Here is a 19297-nt window from a genome sequence, read left to right on the forward strand (position 1 = left end):
TGTTTCTAACTTTCTATCCCTCCCACTTCCTCTCTGTAAAAAAATCAATAAAATATATTTAATAATAAAAAAAAGATTTTATGCTGGACCCAAATTAGTTCTCAAGTCAAGCTGTTAGCAATGGATGACTCCTGATTAGCCTCATAGAAAAATGACAAGGGATTCTATTCTACCAAAGTAAATGATGTTGATTTTTTTCGCTTTCTGTAAATGGTGACAACTTATTAAGGAACTGTCCTTTCTTCTCTTACTGAGAACATTTCCCAAGGCAAGCTGTGTCATACTGGCAAAGCACATTTTGAAATTACTAAGAAACATTTAAAAATTAAATAAACTAATACTTACACTTGTTCTTCTTTTGATTCCTTATTCTGAAAAACAGCATCAAGAATTAGTAATTTATATCAACTATTCAATACAGAAGAGTGATCTGGCTACATTTAAGTCAGTATTTCTCAAACTTTTTTGACCACAACCATTCTAAAAAATATATTTTACCTAATGATGTAAATGCACTTATTTAAGTGTCTTTACACATAATTAAAAAACAAATATAAGTTCCATGAAGTAAACCTCATCCATATTATGTGTGTTATGAACTGCATATTTGTATTCCCTCCCCAAATTCATACATTGAAACGCTAACCCCTGATGAGACTGTAACTGGAGGTAGGCCCATTGGGAGGTAATTAGGTTAAAATGATGTTGTGGAGTCCTCATAATGGAATTAGTACACTTATGAAAAGAGATCAGAGAGCTACTCTCTTTTTCTCTCTGCCACGTGTTCACAGAACAAGAAGATAGCTGTCTGCAAACTAAGAAGAGGGCCCTCACCAGACACCAAATCTGCTGGCACCTTGGTCTTGGACGCCAGCACTGTGAGAAACAAATTTTTAATCCACCCAGTCTATCAAAGCTTATTATAGCAGTCCAACCTGACTAAAACAACAGATGATGAACTCTGGAAACTTTTTTATTCCTACTTATTCTATTTCCTTTTTAAAAATGGTAGTTGTGACCCACTAAATTGATTTTGTAATCTACTACTAAGTAATGAAACACACATGAAAATCATTGATTCAGATACTGGAAGTTAAGTATTGGGTTTGAGTTTATATCTTGGGAAAGGGTAAACTGAATTCTCATTTAGAAAATTTTATACTAAATACAAGAAGTCTTGAAAATCAACATGTAAAACAAGCAGATTTATATATTAAAAAATCTTGAAAAAAGAATATTAGGGAAATCACAATTGGGAGGACATGTAAAGAAGCCCTCAATCTTATGTTCATTAAAATAGAACTATGAAAGCAACATACTAAATAAGTATTGATGATACTTAACACATGTTAAATTAAGTATAATTACTCATGTATTACCTTTAAGAGTATTAATTACTCTTACATAAGTTACAGTACTGATTTCTACAACCTCTTGTTTACAAGAAACTTCAGTCTCTTTACCTAGAGATTCCATAATGTACTTACAAATCTGTTTGGTTTTTCTGTCTGTATACCAAGAGGGTTTTTGCATTTCAATGTCTGATCAATGTCCAGTGGCAGTTTGATTCTACAATTAAGAATTATGGGCCCTGGCCGGCGTGGCTCAGTGATTAGAACATCAGCCTGCAAACCCAAAGGTCACGGGATCGATTCTGGTCAAGGGCATGTACCTGTATGGGAGGTTCTCTGTCCCCGTTGGGGCACATGTGGGAGGCAATAAATTGATGTGGCTCTTTCATATCAATGTTTCTCTCTCTCCTCTCCCCCTTTCACTCTCCTTTCCACTCTCTCTAAAATCAATGGAAAAAATATCCTCGGTTGAGGATTAACAAAAAAAACAAAACAACAAAAAAAGAATTATGAACACCTTTGGTTCCAGTGTACCTGAATAATTGAGTTGAAAAGACTTTTGGTTGTTCATAATGAACATACCTAGTTATAGTGTATTAGCTCTATATAGTATATTAACTTTATTCTAATGCATGTATCAGTCTGTCTTCTTCCCTTCTTTAGATAGGACATTCAATTTGAAAGCCTCAGTTTACTGTATTTCCTGCCATGTTTCTTTTATCTCGAAACTTCATCACAAAGCCTTCTATTCTTCTGCCATCTTCTTTACCTTTCTTTTCTATTCCTAACCCTCAACTCCTTTGGTGGGGGGTGGGAGTAAGAGCAAGAATAAGAGTAATTAATACTCTTCATGGAAGGATAATATATAAGTAAATAACACTCAAATTAAGCCCAAAAAGATATTTACAATTTGAACATATTAAAAACTAAATACTAAATTTCTAACTGAAGAAAAGGAGTATAAAAAGTAGCTACAACATCTTTGTACATACTAGTTAGAAGTTATCTATACTGTACCCTCCATTTGCTTCACTTATTTTACTTTGTTATCACATTATTTTTAGGACTTGAACTATCACTAGGTAGAAATGTTGCAAAACAAATAATTAACAAAAGACACAATTTCATGCATGGGGGCTTTGTCATCACTCTGTTAACACAAGCAAATTTCTATATGCTAGAATTTTTCATGAGGAAAACTCATGATTAGAGAATTGGACTGACTTAATTTTTATGAGTGTTTGCTTATATTATAAGTAGACAATTCTTTGCACTTAAAATAAAAGCAATTGAGTATATAAATAGGACTTTTATATATCAAATGATGATATGCCAAAATTTCAGCATTTTTAAGTCCTATAAAATTTAGATAAAAGATTTAAGATCTCTCTTCTAATGTCCAAAATGTATCTTAATAAAATTATCTTATGTTCAAAGAATCTCAACTTCTTTTAAAAAATATATATATTTATTTTTATCGAGAGAGAAAGGGAGAGGGAGAGAGCAAGAGAAGCATACATCTGAGAGTTGAATATCAATTGGCTGCCTCTTGCACACCCCCTACTTGAATAGAGCCTAAAACCTGGGTATGTGCCCTGACCTGGAATGGAACCAGCAACCTTTTGGTGCCCAGGATGACACCCAACCAATTGAGCCACACCAGCCAGGGCTCAACTTCTTTGGAAAAAAACTTAGGATGTTAAAAAAAAAACAAAAAAAACCCCACAGGAATTCCTAGATAGATGCTGACATATATAAAAACATTTAAAATATTACTACAGTATAAATTTTTAAATGGTGTTTACATTTATTTCCAGGTGTATTTATTCCCTATTTAATTTTAATTTGAAAATAAAGTATGAATTTTTTTTAAAAATCCCCCCAAAATGACTCTTGGCTTTCCCTTGTAATTTTACAAGCAATTAAAAAAACTTCTTGCTAAAACTGTGCGATAGTAACCTGTTCGTTTTTCAATTGGCTAAAACAAAGAAAAGGCATGAAAGAAGTTTTATTACATCTGTACCATTTTAGCACATTACTGCATTGTTGGCAGATTACTAAACACAAAAAGAAATCAAGATTTTCTAAGGTTTTAAAAAATGCTTCTGAACATATCAGTAGAAATACGATGAAAAGCCATTTTTAAAACACTGAGCAGACATTTTAAAAATGAGAGTGATATGCAGAAATTAAAGGAATTTCTCATTCCTTTAATTTATATTTAAATGTATATTTAAATGTATAAATTATGATTTAGGGAAGTAAAATAGGCACACTGTAAGTTTAAGTCATTCAGGATCTAACACAGATAGACTTTCTTATAATCATATATTCAATAAACTACTGACAATTTAAGTCATTTGTACTATATGTCTACTTAGAATAATTATATAAGTTCTAACAGTGAGTCCATATATTACACAAGTTGTTTATAATTTGACATCCCTCTATTATAATGCTAATATAGTCTCTTACCTTTTTACTTTTAGTCTTTTTCTTTTTCATTGGTTTACTCTTAACCTGATAGGTAAGAAATAAATCATTTATTTAATATGAAATCAAACTGCACAATGAGTTTTTTTAAAAAATAAATTTCCTCTAAATGCTGAAATCTTTTATCTTCTAACATTATAGGTCATATTTTCTTTCTAGATTCTATGGAAATTTTTCATTTTCACCACAGTTTTCTGCTCTTAAAATAAAAGCACTAATGCATAATCGAACAACAAACAACGTCAGTGAGTAGGCCACTGAATAAAGCTCACAAGTCCTCACTTGCACACATGCATGCATGAGTAATGAAGGAGGAAGGCACTTTTAAGAAGTCAAAAAATTCAGGTCCATAAGATGAAAAATTAAGCCTAAGAAGAATTTAGTGACTATATAAAAACTGTTGCCACTTATCTTTAAAGAAATACAGAATTCCAACCTGGATGATTTTAAATCTACCTCTGTGCAAATGGTGTTGAAATATCCGTTTTTCCTCCATTCTCTCTCCTTCTATTCCCCATGATGCTTTCCTCTACTCTCTATTAACCTCTCACATCCACTCCCACCAATCAGAATAAAGAAACATGTTCACAAGTCTAGCATAATGCCTGCCACATAATAAATGTCCAATAAATGTTGGTGAAATGAATGGTTAAGGCACGAAATATTATGGAATAAAGTACTAGAGAAAATAGCATTACATTTTAAGTTTTGTGCGAACACTATTAAATATAAACTAAGAGTGTCTTGGACTCTTCAAATATAGCACATGCAACAAACTAAAGGCTCTGATTATAAAGTTCTTCTTATTCAAATATTAATAAGAGCTTATACTTCCTGGAGATCTTTAATAGATTCTGTTGAAGATTCACTAGGTATTGATGCACCATCTTTATTCATTTCTGCTAACTGTATCTCAGGGTTTGATTTCACATTTATGTTATACTCCATGAGAAGTGGACTTAGTTCTTCTTCCTCATTTTGTAATTCTTCTATGTCAATATCTAAATATTAAAGACAAAACACTCAATATTTGAATGCATACAATTTTAGCTTCTATCATTATTATAAATATATACCTCCAAAACACCACTCCAGAAGTAGAAATAGAAGACATCTTACTTTGTTGAATTACTAGATGAAAATAAAATGCCTATTTATCAATGACCACATAATAGGTACATATACTAGCCTGAACCCAAATGCGAAGATACTTTATATTAAAAAAAAAAGCATGAAAAAATGAAAATTTAAAAATTAACAACTCACTATTCAGCAAAAAAGATAAAAAGCTACATAAGCTGAAAGTAGCATGTATGAATAAGTAGAGCAAGCAGTTATGCATGTTTGCCTGTTGAAGTGTCCTGTGTATCAAAAAGTTAAAATACTATGCTTGGGTAAACCTTGCGGCACTAGCACTAAGACCAAAGCAGAGTAAAAAGGCTCAAACTAGATTCAGCTGACCAGTAGTAATTTGAATACATGATTTTCCAAGGCTATAACAATGTCAGTTGGTCATATAGTTTATCTGACCAAGTAAGACCCTTACGATGATCCCTTAACTTTCCCAAATTGAAAAGTCACTTAAGCATTTTGTTTATAACACACTTACGTTGACTGCCGGTTATTGACTGTAGAGCAAGTCCTATGATAAAGAAAACATTTAGATGTATAATTGTAAATGCAACCAAAAAAATATATGACTGGGACTAAGAAAAACCAGATTTTTATACTGCACCATGTTATTTTATAACTAACTGTAAAAATAATCAGCTTCACTCATGAATCTAGTTTAAAATAAGGCATGACCTTTAGATTATAACATAAAGGTTATAAACCCATGATTAGGAAAAGAAGTAAACAAAATTTTTGACAGTTCTTGATACATAATGCCTAGATTATAAGCACTTTAAACCAAGCAGCAAATTGTTATAATATATAAAGTCTAAGGTCATGAAGTCAAACTTCCATGGAAAGTTTGAGCCTTTTTAGCAATATTAATTATCCTGACCAGCACTCTACTCTCCTTGCATATCCTATATAATAAAACCCTAATATGCAAACCGACCGAAAGGTAGAACGACCAGTCGCTATGACATGCACTGACCACCAAGGGGCAGACACTCAACACAGGAGCTGTCCCCTAATGGTCAGTGCGTTCCCACAGGGGGAGCGCCGCTCAGCCATAAGTCAGGCTCATGGCTGGAGAGTGTAGCAGTGGTGGCAGGAGCCTCTCCCGCCTCCGCTGCAGGCAGGCAGTAAGGAGTGAGAGGTCCCGGACTGCGAGAGGGATCCCGGACTGTGAGAGGGCACAGGCTGGGCTGAGAGACGCCCCCACCCAGCCCCAGTGCACAAAATTTCATGCACCAAGCCTCTAGTTAATATTATATCAGGCTCTAGATATTGAATAGTACATTAAAAAAAAAAGACACCTTCACAGAAGTTTAGTGTGGGCAAAGGATATTAATCAAATAATCAGATACACAAATGAAAATTGCAACTGTTACTGTAACAACTACTAGGAAAGAGTCATATAAGATGCTAGGAAAGTCTCTATTAAAGGGACTTGACCAATAAGTTCTTCAGACTACCTGAGAATTCTTGAAATGCCTTGAATTTATTTAGTGCTCAGAGTACTTTCTCAGATATTGCCTTTATTCTCATGAGTTTTTGTTGTTTAAAATCTTAACAGAGTAAATGTATATTTTAAAAGCTGTAATTTTTAAGTCAAGAGTCCTTGCCTAACTTTCTTAAAAAAACCTTGGCATTCTCTTCTTTTATGCTCAAAGCAAGCTCTTAAGGTTAAGTAGAAAACACAAGGGTGTCCCAGAGCCTTAAAGGAATGGGATAGGGACCTAGCAATCTTCTCTGAAACAAATCTGGATCTATTTAACAATTATTAGAAACTTTGGAAGTTGTACATTTAAATAGCATCAGTGTAGTTATCAATTAGTTGCTCACTAGGTAGTATGACTAATAACTTGGGCTCAGGAGAAGTAATGTAGAACAGAACAAGGGTTTCAGTGATGCTGACATGCCTTGAACTCCGCTTGTTGAAACTGAGAGGCTATCTTGATGTGTGAGAGAGGTCTGAAGTCTTTTCCATATCAACACAGTGCCTGGGAATGGCCCTACTTACCATTGATACTTGCATAAATGTTACCTTTTTTTAATTACCCATGGCCACTAGGTAGGTGCCAACTACATAAACATCAAGAATTTGATGAAAAGAAGGAGAAACACACACTCATGACGTCTAAAAGGGTAACTTTGAAACACACAGTACCAGTATTTCATGGTTTTAGACATCCTTAATTTTGTAGAATAAAACTCTTCTACTTAAAAATCTTCAGCAATTCCTTCCTGATAATACAAACCCCTCAACATGGCAAGAGAAATCCTCTTGAATGTATTCTCTCTACGAATGCTCCCCTACTTTAAGACCAAACTTTTAGTTCCCTGCATGTTTCTATACCTTTGTTCTTGATTCCTTCTGAAACATTCTTCTCCATCTTCTTCACTTGGCTAACATTTACATGTGATGTGGAAATTCCTTAAATATTCTATTCTCCAGAAAGTTCTTTTGGACTCTCTTAAGCAAGATTTTCCAAAGTATTCTGGATCATCTCTAGCACTATAATTTCTAATAGCTTCTTGAAGAGTCTATTCTCTCAAGAGTGTGAGTTCACTGAATCTCCTGCCCTTAGCATTGTGTCTGACACATAGCAGACACTAAATGAAGGTTTACTGGCTGAAGTAAGTAATTATTTTGTACCTTGTTGATAGCAGGATAACATCCTCTGGATGATATCTGGTACTGGTATACCTAGGTAGATGGACAGCTGATGGTAATCAAGGGAGATATTCTCAATGGGATTCTCCTTCACTTTGTCAATATCCTCTTGCTTCATTCCAAGGCGCAGAAGAGTATCAGAAACTTTCTTCCAAATTGAATTGAATTGTGACTCAGTGAGACCATTCATCAAAATCTCACTAAGGAGGAGATCCCTGTATTTGCACAGCCTCAGGATGTCTGCAGACTTAGAGCGATCAGAAGATGGTGGTTCCATATTCCAGCCATTTTTAGGTGCAGGGAATACATGCAAATGTTTTATGAGAGCTAATAGGAGGTATAAGTCAAATTGTTTGGACTGTGGTAGCTTCTTCTTTGGGGGATAAAGCAGATGCCATGCTCCACCCAAAGGGTGATTAGTCCAAAGATGTTTGTAGTAGGGTTCCAGCAGTTTCTTGTGAATAAGGAGCTCTTTTTTCAAAAGAGGGGGTGGCAGAGCCTCATCAAATATTTTCCGGACAATGTCAGTACCAGAAATAATAATTATATGAAGCAGATGATAGAAATAATTATAATCAAGTTTGAAGATAGGCATTTCATCTGAAAATGAATTTTGAGAAGTCAAAACATTCCACATTAATGCTATTTTCCTATGTGGTCTTCTGTATTACATCCTATTAGCTCCTTCCTATAGGACAGAGACTAGCACAAAAGAATGAAGTAAAGTACAGTGCTTTGCCATAGCCAGTACTCAATATGCATGCTGCTATCTGTCTAACTGTCAGAAATTCAAAGAAAAATATTATATCCTCAAGCAAAAGAAATCACAAAAAATGATCACCACAGAAGCCTTTCAACAACTCGGGGTTTTGTTCAAGCAAATAAACTTTGGCAACCAAATAGCATAAAAATATTCTGAATATTGTCAAGAATGATGACTGCCAGTGTTTAATTATACTTTACTCGGGCAATTATATTTTATCTTAATCAGCACTGCCCAAGAGAACTTATGAAAATGTTTTAGATTTTCACTGTCCACTAGCCACTGAACACTGAAAATGCTGCTTGTCTGACAAAGAAACTGATTTTAAAATTTTATCTAATTTTAATTAACTTAAATCCAAATAGCCACATATGGCTACTGGCTCCACAACACAGAACTATATCAAAAGATTTAAAGTGATATAATGCCTTGTTACACGAAGTGTAGACCATGGACCAGCAGCATGAACATCCACACGGGAGCCTGTTAGTAAAGGAAACTCTTAGGCCGCGCCCCAGAGCAACTGAACTGGCTACCTAACATTTTAACAAAATCACCAGATGATGTAAATAGCTATTAAAGTCTGAGACACTTATGTAATAAATCTCATGTTCTTATGCTCTAAAAAAAGAGTAATGATTAAGTGGGTATTTCATCAATGAAATGGAGTAAGGCATGAGACTGAACTGTTCAGTATTTTTCTGGTTTGGTAGCACTTCCAGTGAAGAAAATTAAACTGAGATGAATTAGAAAGTAGTAAGAATGTTGTAAATGATGGTATATTTGTTGTATTAATGTAAAATTATATTTATCATAAAATGCAGCTTTATTATTTTATCCTGTGTTTCAGAGAATTTTAAATGAATATTCTTGCTTGATATACTTGACAGACACTGTGAAGGCAAGCAAGGTTACAAAGCAAATGACCCAGGGAGATTTCTGTGGTTTGCCAAGTAAGGCTGGGATCAGAGACAACCATTCCCCCTAGCAAGAAGGAATGCCACCAGACTATTCTTCTATGGGACCAGGACCCTAAGGTTTCCATGTGCTGAGTAGCTGGCATTCCCAAGCACATATTCCTAAACAGCTAGGAACTGAGTTTAGACTACTTGGTCTTGAATCCAAAATGTTCATTCCTTCCACCTGCTCTGTTAAGAGGGGATGCAACAAGGGAGGCCGGCAGAGAATCTGCTGAAGGCCAGTGTCATTGTGAAGTCACAGCTACGCACTAGACTAGCAAGGCCCTCTACAGAACACCAAGGCGCTGCGAGGCCCATACGACTGCTGATCCTTCTGTCCGTAAATTCTAACCGATACCAAGTAATGCTTGCTAGTGTAAATGCTTGCCAATGAATGACAAACACATGGCTGTTAATGGCATGATACACATGGTTGTTAAGGGCATGATACTCTGTACAGAGTAAGTAAAAAATTTTAACACACTTTTCAATACAAGGCATATAAAAATAATACCTTTTGTGCTAAATTTTAAATTGATCTTCGGTCTTATATCAGTATCAGTTCTTTTCAGAGACATCAACTTTTTATAACTGCAAGTGGAAAAAAATTGTTACAGTCAGTATCAAAGTAAGACAAGATTTCTGGTACCAGCATGGCTAAGTATTTTCTTCTCTTTCTCCTGGAAATAATTTAAAGGAAAAATGAATGAACAAACAAAACCACCAACAATGAAAACTCAATATTGTCATTTTCATTGGAATTAAGAGGCAAATAGAATTTCTAGATTTCATATCCAAAAAATTAACACAACTAGCTTATTTGCAAAAATGCTGTATAGTAGTGGGAAAAAAGAAATCTTTGCATTGTAAAAAAACAAGCAAAACTAAAACTCCTCCCAGGTCTTCCCAAACCACAGAATCATCTTACCAATAATTATTCTAAGAAAATTCAATTCATTTACTGACAAGTGATTTAAAAAAGAGAGAAAGAAACTGGCATAACAGCAACACAGATAATTAGAAAAAAATTAAGGGAAAAGTAGCAAGATTTGTTAAACAGACTAAACACTAAGCAAATGTTGCCATAACAGAGATAGCAAATCCAGACAAAGATGGTACAAAAAGAAAACTGTGGATCAATTTCTCTTAGGAACATAGAGCAGAAATCCATTAAACATATTAGAAAACTGAATCCAGTGATAAGATTCTCTCCTTAACTAAACTCTAGTAAGTCTCCTCTGAGCTCTTTTCCAGGTAGGCCCCATGCTTGTCCATGTCCTCAAGAGCTCAAATTTAACAAGAATCACCTAAGCCAGCAACCTCAACTAATAGCAGAGGACAGTCAACAGCTTACCTGAACACAAAGCTCAGCCTCCAGCCTTGCCAAACTTTAGGGCACAGCTTGCAGTCCTACCTGATCTCAGAGCACAGCCTAACAATCCATCTGATCATGAAGCCTGGCCTATAGCCCCACCTGAATGTGAAGTCCAGATGGTGGTACCATCTGGTCAGGGAGCACAGCCTGAGGCCCCACCCAACGAGAAGCAATACAGAGCACAGCCTACAGCAGTGATGGCGAACATTTTGAGCTCGGCATGTCAGCATTTTGAAAAACCCTAACTTAACTCTGGTGCATTGCCGGGAGCCGGTCCATGCTTGCTGTTTCAAGGGACCTGGCATATATGGCATACTGTTCTTAATATGTTTGCTCACCTTCTTGGCACTATGTGTTTTAACCAAAGTCTCTGAGAAAGGTTGTTTCCCCAGGTAGGGATTTTCCCCTGAAGTTAGGGAGGGAATAAAACCTCTTAACTAAGTGCCAGGCGGGTAATTAATCACTTTAACTACGAACAATCATGCTTAAACTACATAATCTTTACTCCCTGGAATGGAGATAAGAAACGCCCTAACCTTTGTAATAGAGATTGATAGGATTGAATCAACTGGTATAAATACAGATGTAACAAGACAGAACTTAGAACACAGAACTTAGAACACAGAACTTAGAACACAGAACTTAGAAGAGAACCAAGAAGACAGAACCTACACAGAACCTACAGACAGAAGAACTTCGCTGGAGAGAACATGGCAAAAGATCCTGGACTGAACCTGACTACAGAAATTGGCAAGAGAACCTGACTAGAACCTGGTGACCGAACCTGGCTAGAGATCTCAGACAGAACCTGGCTGGAGAACCTAGCGAGGGAACATGGCTACTGAACCTGGCTAGAGAACCTGGACAGAACCTGGCTGGAGATCCCAAGCAGAACCTCTCTGGAGATCCAGACCAGAACTTGGCTGGAGATCCTGGCTGGAGATCCTGGCTAGGCTGCTGATCAACTGAACACTGTCTCCGTGTCCTTCCTTCTTCGCCGACTCCGTCCACACCTTTGGGGACCCCTGGACCTGCTGGGGTTGGACCCCGGCAGTGCATGTCACATATAGAAATTTTTTGATATTTGCAACCATAGTAAAACAAAGATTTATATTTTTGATATTTATTTTACATATTTAAATGTCATTTAACAAAGAAAAATCAACCCAAAATATGAGTTCATGTGTCACCTCTGACACGCGTGTCATAGGTTCGCCATCACTGGCCTACAGCCTGATCCAATCCCACTGGTGGCAATGCTCTGCCAAGGGTCAAAGCCTGTGAACCTGCCTGACCAGAGGTGATTACAGAGCATAGCTAGTGGCCTTACCTAACTGTAGAAAATAGCCACTGGCCCCACCTGACCAGGGAGCCCACCCAGCAGTCCCACTTGAACATGGAGCGCAGCTACAAGCCCACCCAACCATGAAGCCAAGCCAGCAGCACCCCACTCCCAACCTCGAAGCTGCTGTGGCTTCACATAACTAGAGAACACAATAGGAATCTCACTTTCCTTTAGACACTACCAGGTGACTCATTCAGTACCCCACTAAGTTGAGCTGACTCGTGAAGGTCTTTCCCTGCCAAAACAAAGTCTGCAAGAGGAAACCACATACTCAAATGTGAGGATACCTGCACATGGACGCAAAGATCATGAAGAATCAGATAATATGACATCGCCAAAAGTAATAAACCTCTAATAAGTGACTGTAAAAAATGGAGATTTGAACTATCTGACAAAGAATTCAGAATAATCCTCTCAAAGAAGTTCAGTGAACTACAAAAGCATACAGAAAACTAAACAAAATTAGGAAAACAATGCACAAACAAAATTAGAAGTTCAGCAGAGAAACAGAAACCATTAAAAAACAACAAAACACCCAGAAATCCTAGAGCTGAAGAATCACTGAATGAAATGAAGAACTTAATAGAAAGCTTCAACAACAGACTCAACAAAGAGAAGAACCAGTGAACTCAAAGGCAGATCATTTGAAATTACCTAGTCAGAGAAAAAAGAACAGAGAATGAAAAAGAGTGAAAATAACTTATAGAACTTATGGAACAAAAGATCCAATGTATATGGAAATCCCAAAAGAAGAGAAAGAGACAGGAACAGAAAGTCTTTTTTTTCTTTTTAACTAGGTACTTTCGTATATTTTTTTAAAAAAATTATGTATGTATATATTTATTGCTTATGTACAGTTTATTTTTTCAAAATTATCTTTATAGTTGAAAGTATTACAGATGTCCCCTTTTCCCCCCATTGACCCATTCACCCCTCTGCCCCCTCCCCCAGGCTTTCAATGCTATGTCCATGGGTTATACTGCTGGGGTCCAACCCCAGCGGGTCCAGGGGTCCCCAAAGGTGTGGACGGAGTCGGCGAAGAAGGAATGACACGGAGACAGCGTTCAGTTGATCAGCAGCCTAGCCAGGATCTCTAGCCAGGATCTCCAGCCAAGTTCTGGTCTGGATCTCCAGAGAAGTTCTGGTTCGGATCTCCAGCCAGGTTCTGTGGCCATGTTCCCTCGCTAGGTTCTCCAGCCAGGTTCTGTCCAGGTTCTCCAGCCAGGTTCAGTCACCAGGTTCTAGTCAGGTTCTCTTGTCAATTTCTGTAGTCAGGTTCAGTCTAGGATCTTTTGATATGTTCTCTCGCTAGGTTCTGTCTCTAGGTTCTGAGGCCAGTTTCTGTCCAGGATCTTTTGCCATGTTCTCTCCAGCGAAGTTCTTCTGTCTCTAGAGAACGTTCTTTGTAGGTTCTGTGTTCTGAGTTCTGTGTTCTAAGTTCTGTCTCTTGCTGTCTTGTTACATCTGTATTTATACCAGTTGATTCAATCCTATCAATCTCTATTACAAAGGTTAGGGCGTTTCTTATCTCCATTCCAGGGAGTAAAGATTATGTAGCTTAAGCATGAATGTTCGTAGTTAAAGTGATTAATTACCCGCCTGGCACTTAGTTGAGAGGTTTTATTCCCTCACTAACTTCAGGGGAAAATCCCTACCTGGGGAAACAACCTTTCTCGGAGGGGTGACCTTGGTTAAAACACATAGTGCCAAGAAGGTGAGCAAACATATTAAGAACCATATGCCATATATGCCAGGTCCCTTGAAACAGCAAGCATGAACCGGCTCCCGGCAAATTCCCCCTTTTTTATTTTTTAAAAGCAGGCAGTAAAAAGAAAAACCTGAAATGCTCTCTTGTATCCATTTTAAGAGTAGGATTGGCGCTTTCCGCTATTACCTGAGTCCTGATCTATCACCCCAGGGAGAGCTTGCCAATCCTGCACTTTCCTGGGGTGGAAAGGCTGCAGTGGGGTTAAGGATAAGGCTCCTTGGGCCTACCTCCTCCCATGCCTTTACATTTACCTTTCCTTCCTCAGAAAAGCATGGACATACTTCTTGTATAAAACGTTCTGTCTGACTGGGAGTAACCTTAATTCCTCTGCTAACAAGCATATGTGTTAAAAGATCAATACAGAGTCTTCTTTCTTTGGACTCAGTATGGCACATCTTCTCAATCTAAAAATCAATACAGAGTCTTCTTTCTTTGGACTCAGTATGGCACATCTTCTCAATCTAAGTTCTGTACTATCCACCTTCTTACCCTACTTATCCTCTATAGGGGGGTCTGCAGTACCCTGGTGGAGTCCTATCCGTCCCGAGTGTGGGGTTCTCAATGGAGGGAGGGGGCTTACCTAGGGGAATCCTGTTGCAGGGGTTCCCACAGGTGTGGACTGAGTCGACGAAGACTATCCACCCTCTTCCTACGGTGGAGTCCTATCCGTCCCGAGTGCGGGGCGCTTACCTAGGGGTCCCTGTTCGGGCGCCAGATGCCGGGGTCCAACCCCAGCAGGTCCAGGGGTCCCCAAAGGTGTGGACGGAGTTGGCGAAGAAGGAATGACACGGAGACAGCGTTCAGTTGATCAGCAGCCTAGCCAGGATCTCTAGCCCAGATCTCCAGCCAAGTTCTGGTCTGGATCTCCAGAGAGGTTCTGCTGTTTATGGTCTTGTTACATCCGTATTTGTACCAGTTGATTTTAATCCTGTCAATTTCTATTACAAAGGTTAGGGCGTTTCTTATCTCCATTCCAGGGAGTAAAGATTATGTAGCTTAAGCATGATTGTTTGTAGTTAAATTGATTAACTACCCGCCTGGCACTTAGTTAAGGAGTTTCATCCCCTCCCTAACTTCAGGGGAAAATCCCTACCTGGGGAAACAACCTTTCTAGGAGAGGTGACCTTGGTTAAAACACACAGTGCTAAGGGGAGCAAACATATTAAGAACAGTATGCTATATATGCCAGGTCCCTTGAAACATATTCTGTGCAGATGTTTCTATCCTGCAGCAACTGTGTCAAGCAGCAAGGATGGACCGGCTTCCGGCATTATACAAATATGACATAAGTTCTATGGTTAATCTCTCCCTTCACCCTCTTTTCTCCTTCCCCTATTTCCTCTGAGATTGTCCCTTTACCAAACTTGGGGTAAGAAATAAATATTCAGATTTATGAGGCTCAAGAGCTTCAAATAGGTTGCAGTCAAAAAGTACTACACTGAGACACATTATAATTAAATTTACAAACATCGGAGATAAAAATAGAACTTTGAAAGAGCAAAAGAAAAGGAACATTGCCTTGACATTGGACTGGCAACAATTTTTTGGATTTGACACCAAAAGCACAAGCAACAAAAGGAAAAAAAAAAAGTGGGAACTACATCAAATTTAAAAGCTTCTGTACAGCAAAAGAAACAGTCAACAAAATTAAATGGCAACCTACTTACTGAATGGGAGAAAATACTTGCAAATCCTTTATCTGATTAGGGGTTAATATCCAAAATATGTAAAGAACCCATACAGCTCAATAGCAAAAGAACAAATATTGTAATTTTAAAAATCAGTATAGGGCTTGAATAAACGTTTTTCCAAATAAGATATAAAATAGCCAGTAAGTCCATGAAAAAGGTGCTTAATATAACCAATCATCAAGAAAATGGAAATCAAACTACAATGATATATTACCTCAAACCTATTAAGAAAAAAGATAATTAGTGCTGGCCAGGACATTGAGAAAAAGGAACCCTGTGCACTGTTGGTGAGAATGAAAAATGGCAGAGCCACTGGATGAAAGAGTATGGAAATTCCTCAAGAAATTAAAACAAAACTGATCCAGCAATGCCACTTCTGGGTATATATTATATAGGCAAAGAAAACAAAATCTCATTTTGAATGAAAACTACATCCCCATGTTCACTACCATATTATTTACAGTAACCAAAACATGGAAGCAGCCCAAGTATTTATCAATGGACTAATAGATAAAAAAAATGTTGGACACACATGCACCCATGCACGCACGCATGCATGCATTTACATATACACTGGAATACTATCTACACTAATAAAAGAGAAAAATGGAAATTAGCATGCGGCGCTACCCTTTTCATTGGCTAATCAGGGCTATATGCAAATTAACTGCCAACTAAGATTGGCAGTTAACTGCCAACAAGATGGTGGCTAATTTGCATATGTAGGCACAATGCAGGGAGGCGAAAGGGAAAGCAGGAAGAAGCCCCCTGCCACTGACAGTGATCAGAAACCCAGGGGGGAGCTAAGAGCTGGGGGGCAGGGCAAAGGCGGCCCTGGGGTCGCCTTTGCCCTGCCCCCCAGCCATGATCAGAAAATCAGGTGCCTTTTCTGCCCTGGCCAGTGATAGCAGGAAGTAGGGGTAGAGCCAGCGATGGGAGCTGGGTACGGTCGAAGCTGGCAGTCCCAGGAGCTAGGGGTCCCTTGCCTGGGCCTAAAGTGAAACCCACGATCGTGGGGCCGCTGCAGCTGCGGGTCCCCGCTGCCTGGGCCGGACGCCTAGGCCAGAGGCGTTAGGCCTGGGCAGGGGCAGAGCCTGCAACCGCGGGGAGCTGGGGATCCCCTGCCCAGGCCTGACACCTCTGCCGGAGGCCTCAGGTCTGGTCAAGGGGCCGATCTGGTGATTGGTGATCAGAGGGTGATGAGGGTCAACTCCTCTGGCCGAGGCATCAGGGCTGGGCGGGGGGCTGAGCCGGGGATTGGGGGGATATGATGGTGCCTTTGCCCAGGCCTGAAGCCTGGGTCAGAGGCGTCAGGCTTCGGCGGGGGGGTGGAGCAAGCGATTAGAGGGAGATGGGGGTCCCCTGCCCAGGCATGATTCCTGGGCCAGAGGCCTCAGGCCTGGGCGGGGGCCAGAGCCAGTGATCGGGGGGAGATGGGGGTCGCCTGTCCAAGCCTGACACCTCTGGCGGAGGCGTCATGCCTGGGCTAGGGGCTGATCAGGCGATTGGAGGGTGATGGTGGTCTACGCCTCTGGCCGAGGCATGAGGCCTGGGATGGGGGCAGAACCAGTGATGGGGGGAAATGAGGGTCCCCTGCCCAGGACTGATGCCTCTGTCAGAGGCGTCAGGCCTGGGCAAGGGGCCGATCCAGTGATTGGAGGGTGATGGGGGTCAACGCCTAAGGGCTCCCAGTATGTGAGAGGGGGCAGGCTGGGCTGAGGAACACTCCCCCACCCACACACACCCAGTGCACGAATTTCGTGCACCGGGCCCCTAGTCTATACTAATAAAAGAGAAAAATGGTAATTGGCGTATGACGATACCCTTTTCATTGGCTAATCAGGGCTATATGCAAATTAACCGCCAACTAAGATTGGCAGTTAACTGCCAACAAGATGGCGGTTAATTTGCATATGTAGGCACAATGCAGGGAGGCGAAAGGGAAAGCAGGAAGACACCCCCTGCCACTGACAGTGATTGGAAACCCAGGGGGGAGCTAAGAGCTGGGGGGCAGGGCAAAGGCGGCCCTGGGGTCGCCTTTGCCCTGCCCCCTAGCCATGATCGGAGAATCAGGTGCCTTTTCCTCCCTGGCCAGTGATAGCAGGAAGTAGGGGTAGAGCCAGCGATGGGAGCTGGGTACGGTCGAAGCTGGCAGTCCCAGGAGCTAGGGGTCCCTTGCCTGGGCCTAAAGTGAAACCCACGATCGTGGGGCCGCTGCAGCTGCGGGTCCCCGCTGCCTGGGCCGGACGCCTAGGCCAGAGGCGTTAGGCCTGGGCAGGGGCAGAGCCTGCAACCGCGGGGAGCTGGGGATCCCCTGCCCAGGCCTGACACCTCTGCCGGAGGCCTCAGGTCTGGTCAAGGGGCCGATCTGGTGATTGGTGATCAGAGGGTGATGAGGGTCAACTCCTCTGGCCGAGGCATCAGGGCTGGGCGGGGGGCTGAGCCGGGGATTGGGGGGATATGATGGTGCCTTTGCCCAGGCCTGAAGCCTGGGTCAGAGGCGTCAGGCTTCGGCGGGGGGGTGGAGCAAGCGATTAGAGGGAGATGGGGGTCCCCTGCCCAGGCATGATTCCTGGGCCAGAGGCCTCAGGCCTGGGCGGGGGACAGAGCCAGTGATCGGGGGGAGATGGGGGTCGCCTGTCCAAGCCTGACACCTCTGGCGGAGGCGTCATGCCTGGGCTAGGGGCTGATCAGGCGATTGGAGGGTGATGGTGGTCTACGCCTCTGGCCGAGGCATGAGGCCTGGGATGGGGGCAGAACCAGTGATGGGGGGAAATGAGGGTCCCCTGCCCAGGACTGATGCCTCTGTCAGAGGCGTCAGGCCTGGGCAAGGGGCCGATCCAGTGATTGGAGGGTGATGGGGGTCAACGCCTAAGGGCTCCCAGTATGTGAGAGGGGGCAGGCTGGGCTGAGGAACACTCCCCCACCCACACACACCCAGTGCACGAATTTCGTGCACCGGGCCCCTAGTCTATACTAATAAAAGAGAAAAATGGTAATTGGCGTATGACGATACCCTTTTCATTGGCTAATCAGGGCTATATGCAAATTAACCGCCAACTAAGATTGGCAGTTAACTGCCAACAAGATGGCGGTTAATTTGCATATGTAGGCACAATGCAGGGAGGCGAAAGGGAAAGCAGGAAGACACCCCCTGCCACTGACAGTGATTGGAAACCCAGGGGGGAGCTAAGAGCTGGGGGGCAGGGCAAAGGCGGCCCTGGGGTCGCCTTTGCCCTGCCCCCTAGCCATGATCGGAGAATCAGGTGCCTTTTCCGCCCTGGCCAGTGATAGCAGGAAGTAGGGGTGGAGCCAGCGATGGGAGCTGAGCACGGTCGAAGCTGGCAGTCCCAGGAGCTAGGGGTCCCTTGCCTGGGCCTAAAGCGAAGCCCATGATCGCGGGGCCACTGCAGCTGTGGGTCCCCGCTGCCCGGGCCGGACGCCTCAGCCAGAGGCTTCCTGCAGGGGCAGGGGCGGAGCCCGCGCGATCGCGGCACCCCCCGCTGCCACTGCAGGTCCCCGCTGCCCTGGCCGGACGACTAGGCCAGAGGCGTCAGGCCTGGGCAAGGGGCTAATCCTGCGATTGGAGGGTGATGGGGGTCAACGCCTGAGGGCTTCCCAGTATGTGAGAGGGGGCAGGCTGGGCTGAGGGACACTCCCCCCCCCCACCCAGTGCACGAATTTCGTGCACCGGGCCCCTAGTTCATCCATAAGAAAGAGGGAAATCCTGCTTTTTGCAACAACATGGATTAACCCAGAGG

At 41.4% G+C, this 19297-nt stretch overlaps 1 protein-coding gene across 8 annotated transcripts in view; it reads right to left on the reverse strand.

The window, feature by feature from the left end:
* The window catches only part of DZIP3 (DAZ interacting zinc finger protein 3), a 149782-nt gene that overhangs the window by 59619 nt on the left and 70866 nt on the right, over window positions 1–19297 (reverse strand). For 7 of the 8 annotated variants that reach the window (XM_059687893.1, XM_059687895.1, XM_059687894.1 and 4 more), the window contains 6 exons: window positions 9872–9948; window positions 7618–8235; window positions 5455–5487; window positions 4677–4846; window positions 3828–3872; window positions 346–371 (listed from right to left, as the gene is read on the reverse strand). In XM_059687893.1, coding sequence (XP_059543876.1) covers window positions 346–371; window positions 3828–3872; window positions 4677–4846; window positions 5455–5487; window positions 7618–8235; window positions 9872–9948 — 969 coding nt within the window. The remainder of the gene's footprint in view (window positions 1–345; window positions 372–3827; window positions 3873–4676; window positions 4847–5454; window positions 5488–7617; window positions 8236–9871; window positions 9949–19297) is intronic. The other variant, XM_059687899.1, reaches the window with a different exon arrangement.

Source organism: Myotis daubentonii, chromosome 3 (genome assembly GCF_963259705.1).
Source record: "Myotis daubentonii chromosome 3, mMyoDau2.1, whole genome shotgun sequence".
NCBI classification, from domain to species: Eukaryota; Metazoa; Chordata; class Mammalia; order Chiroptera; family Vespertilionidae; genus Myotis; species Myotis daubentonii.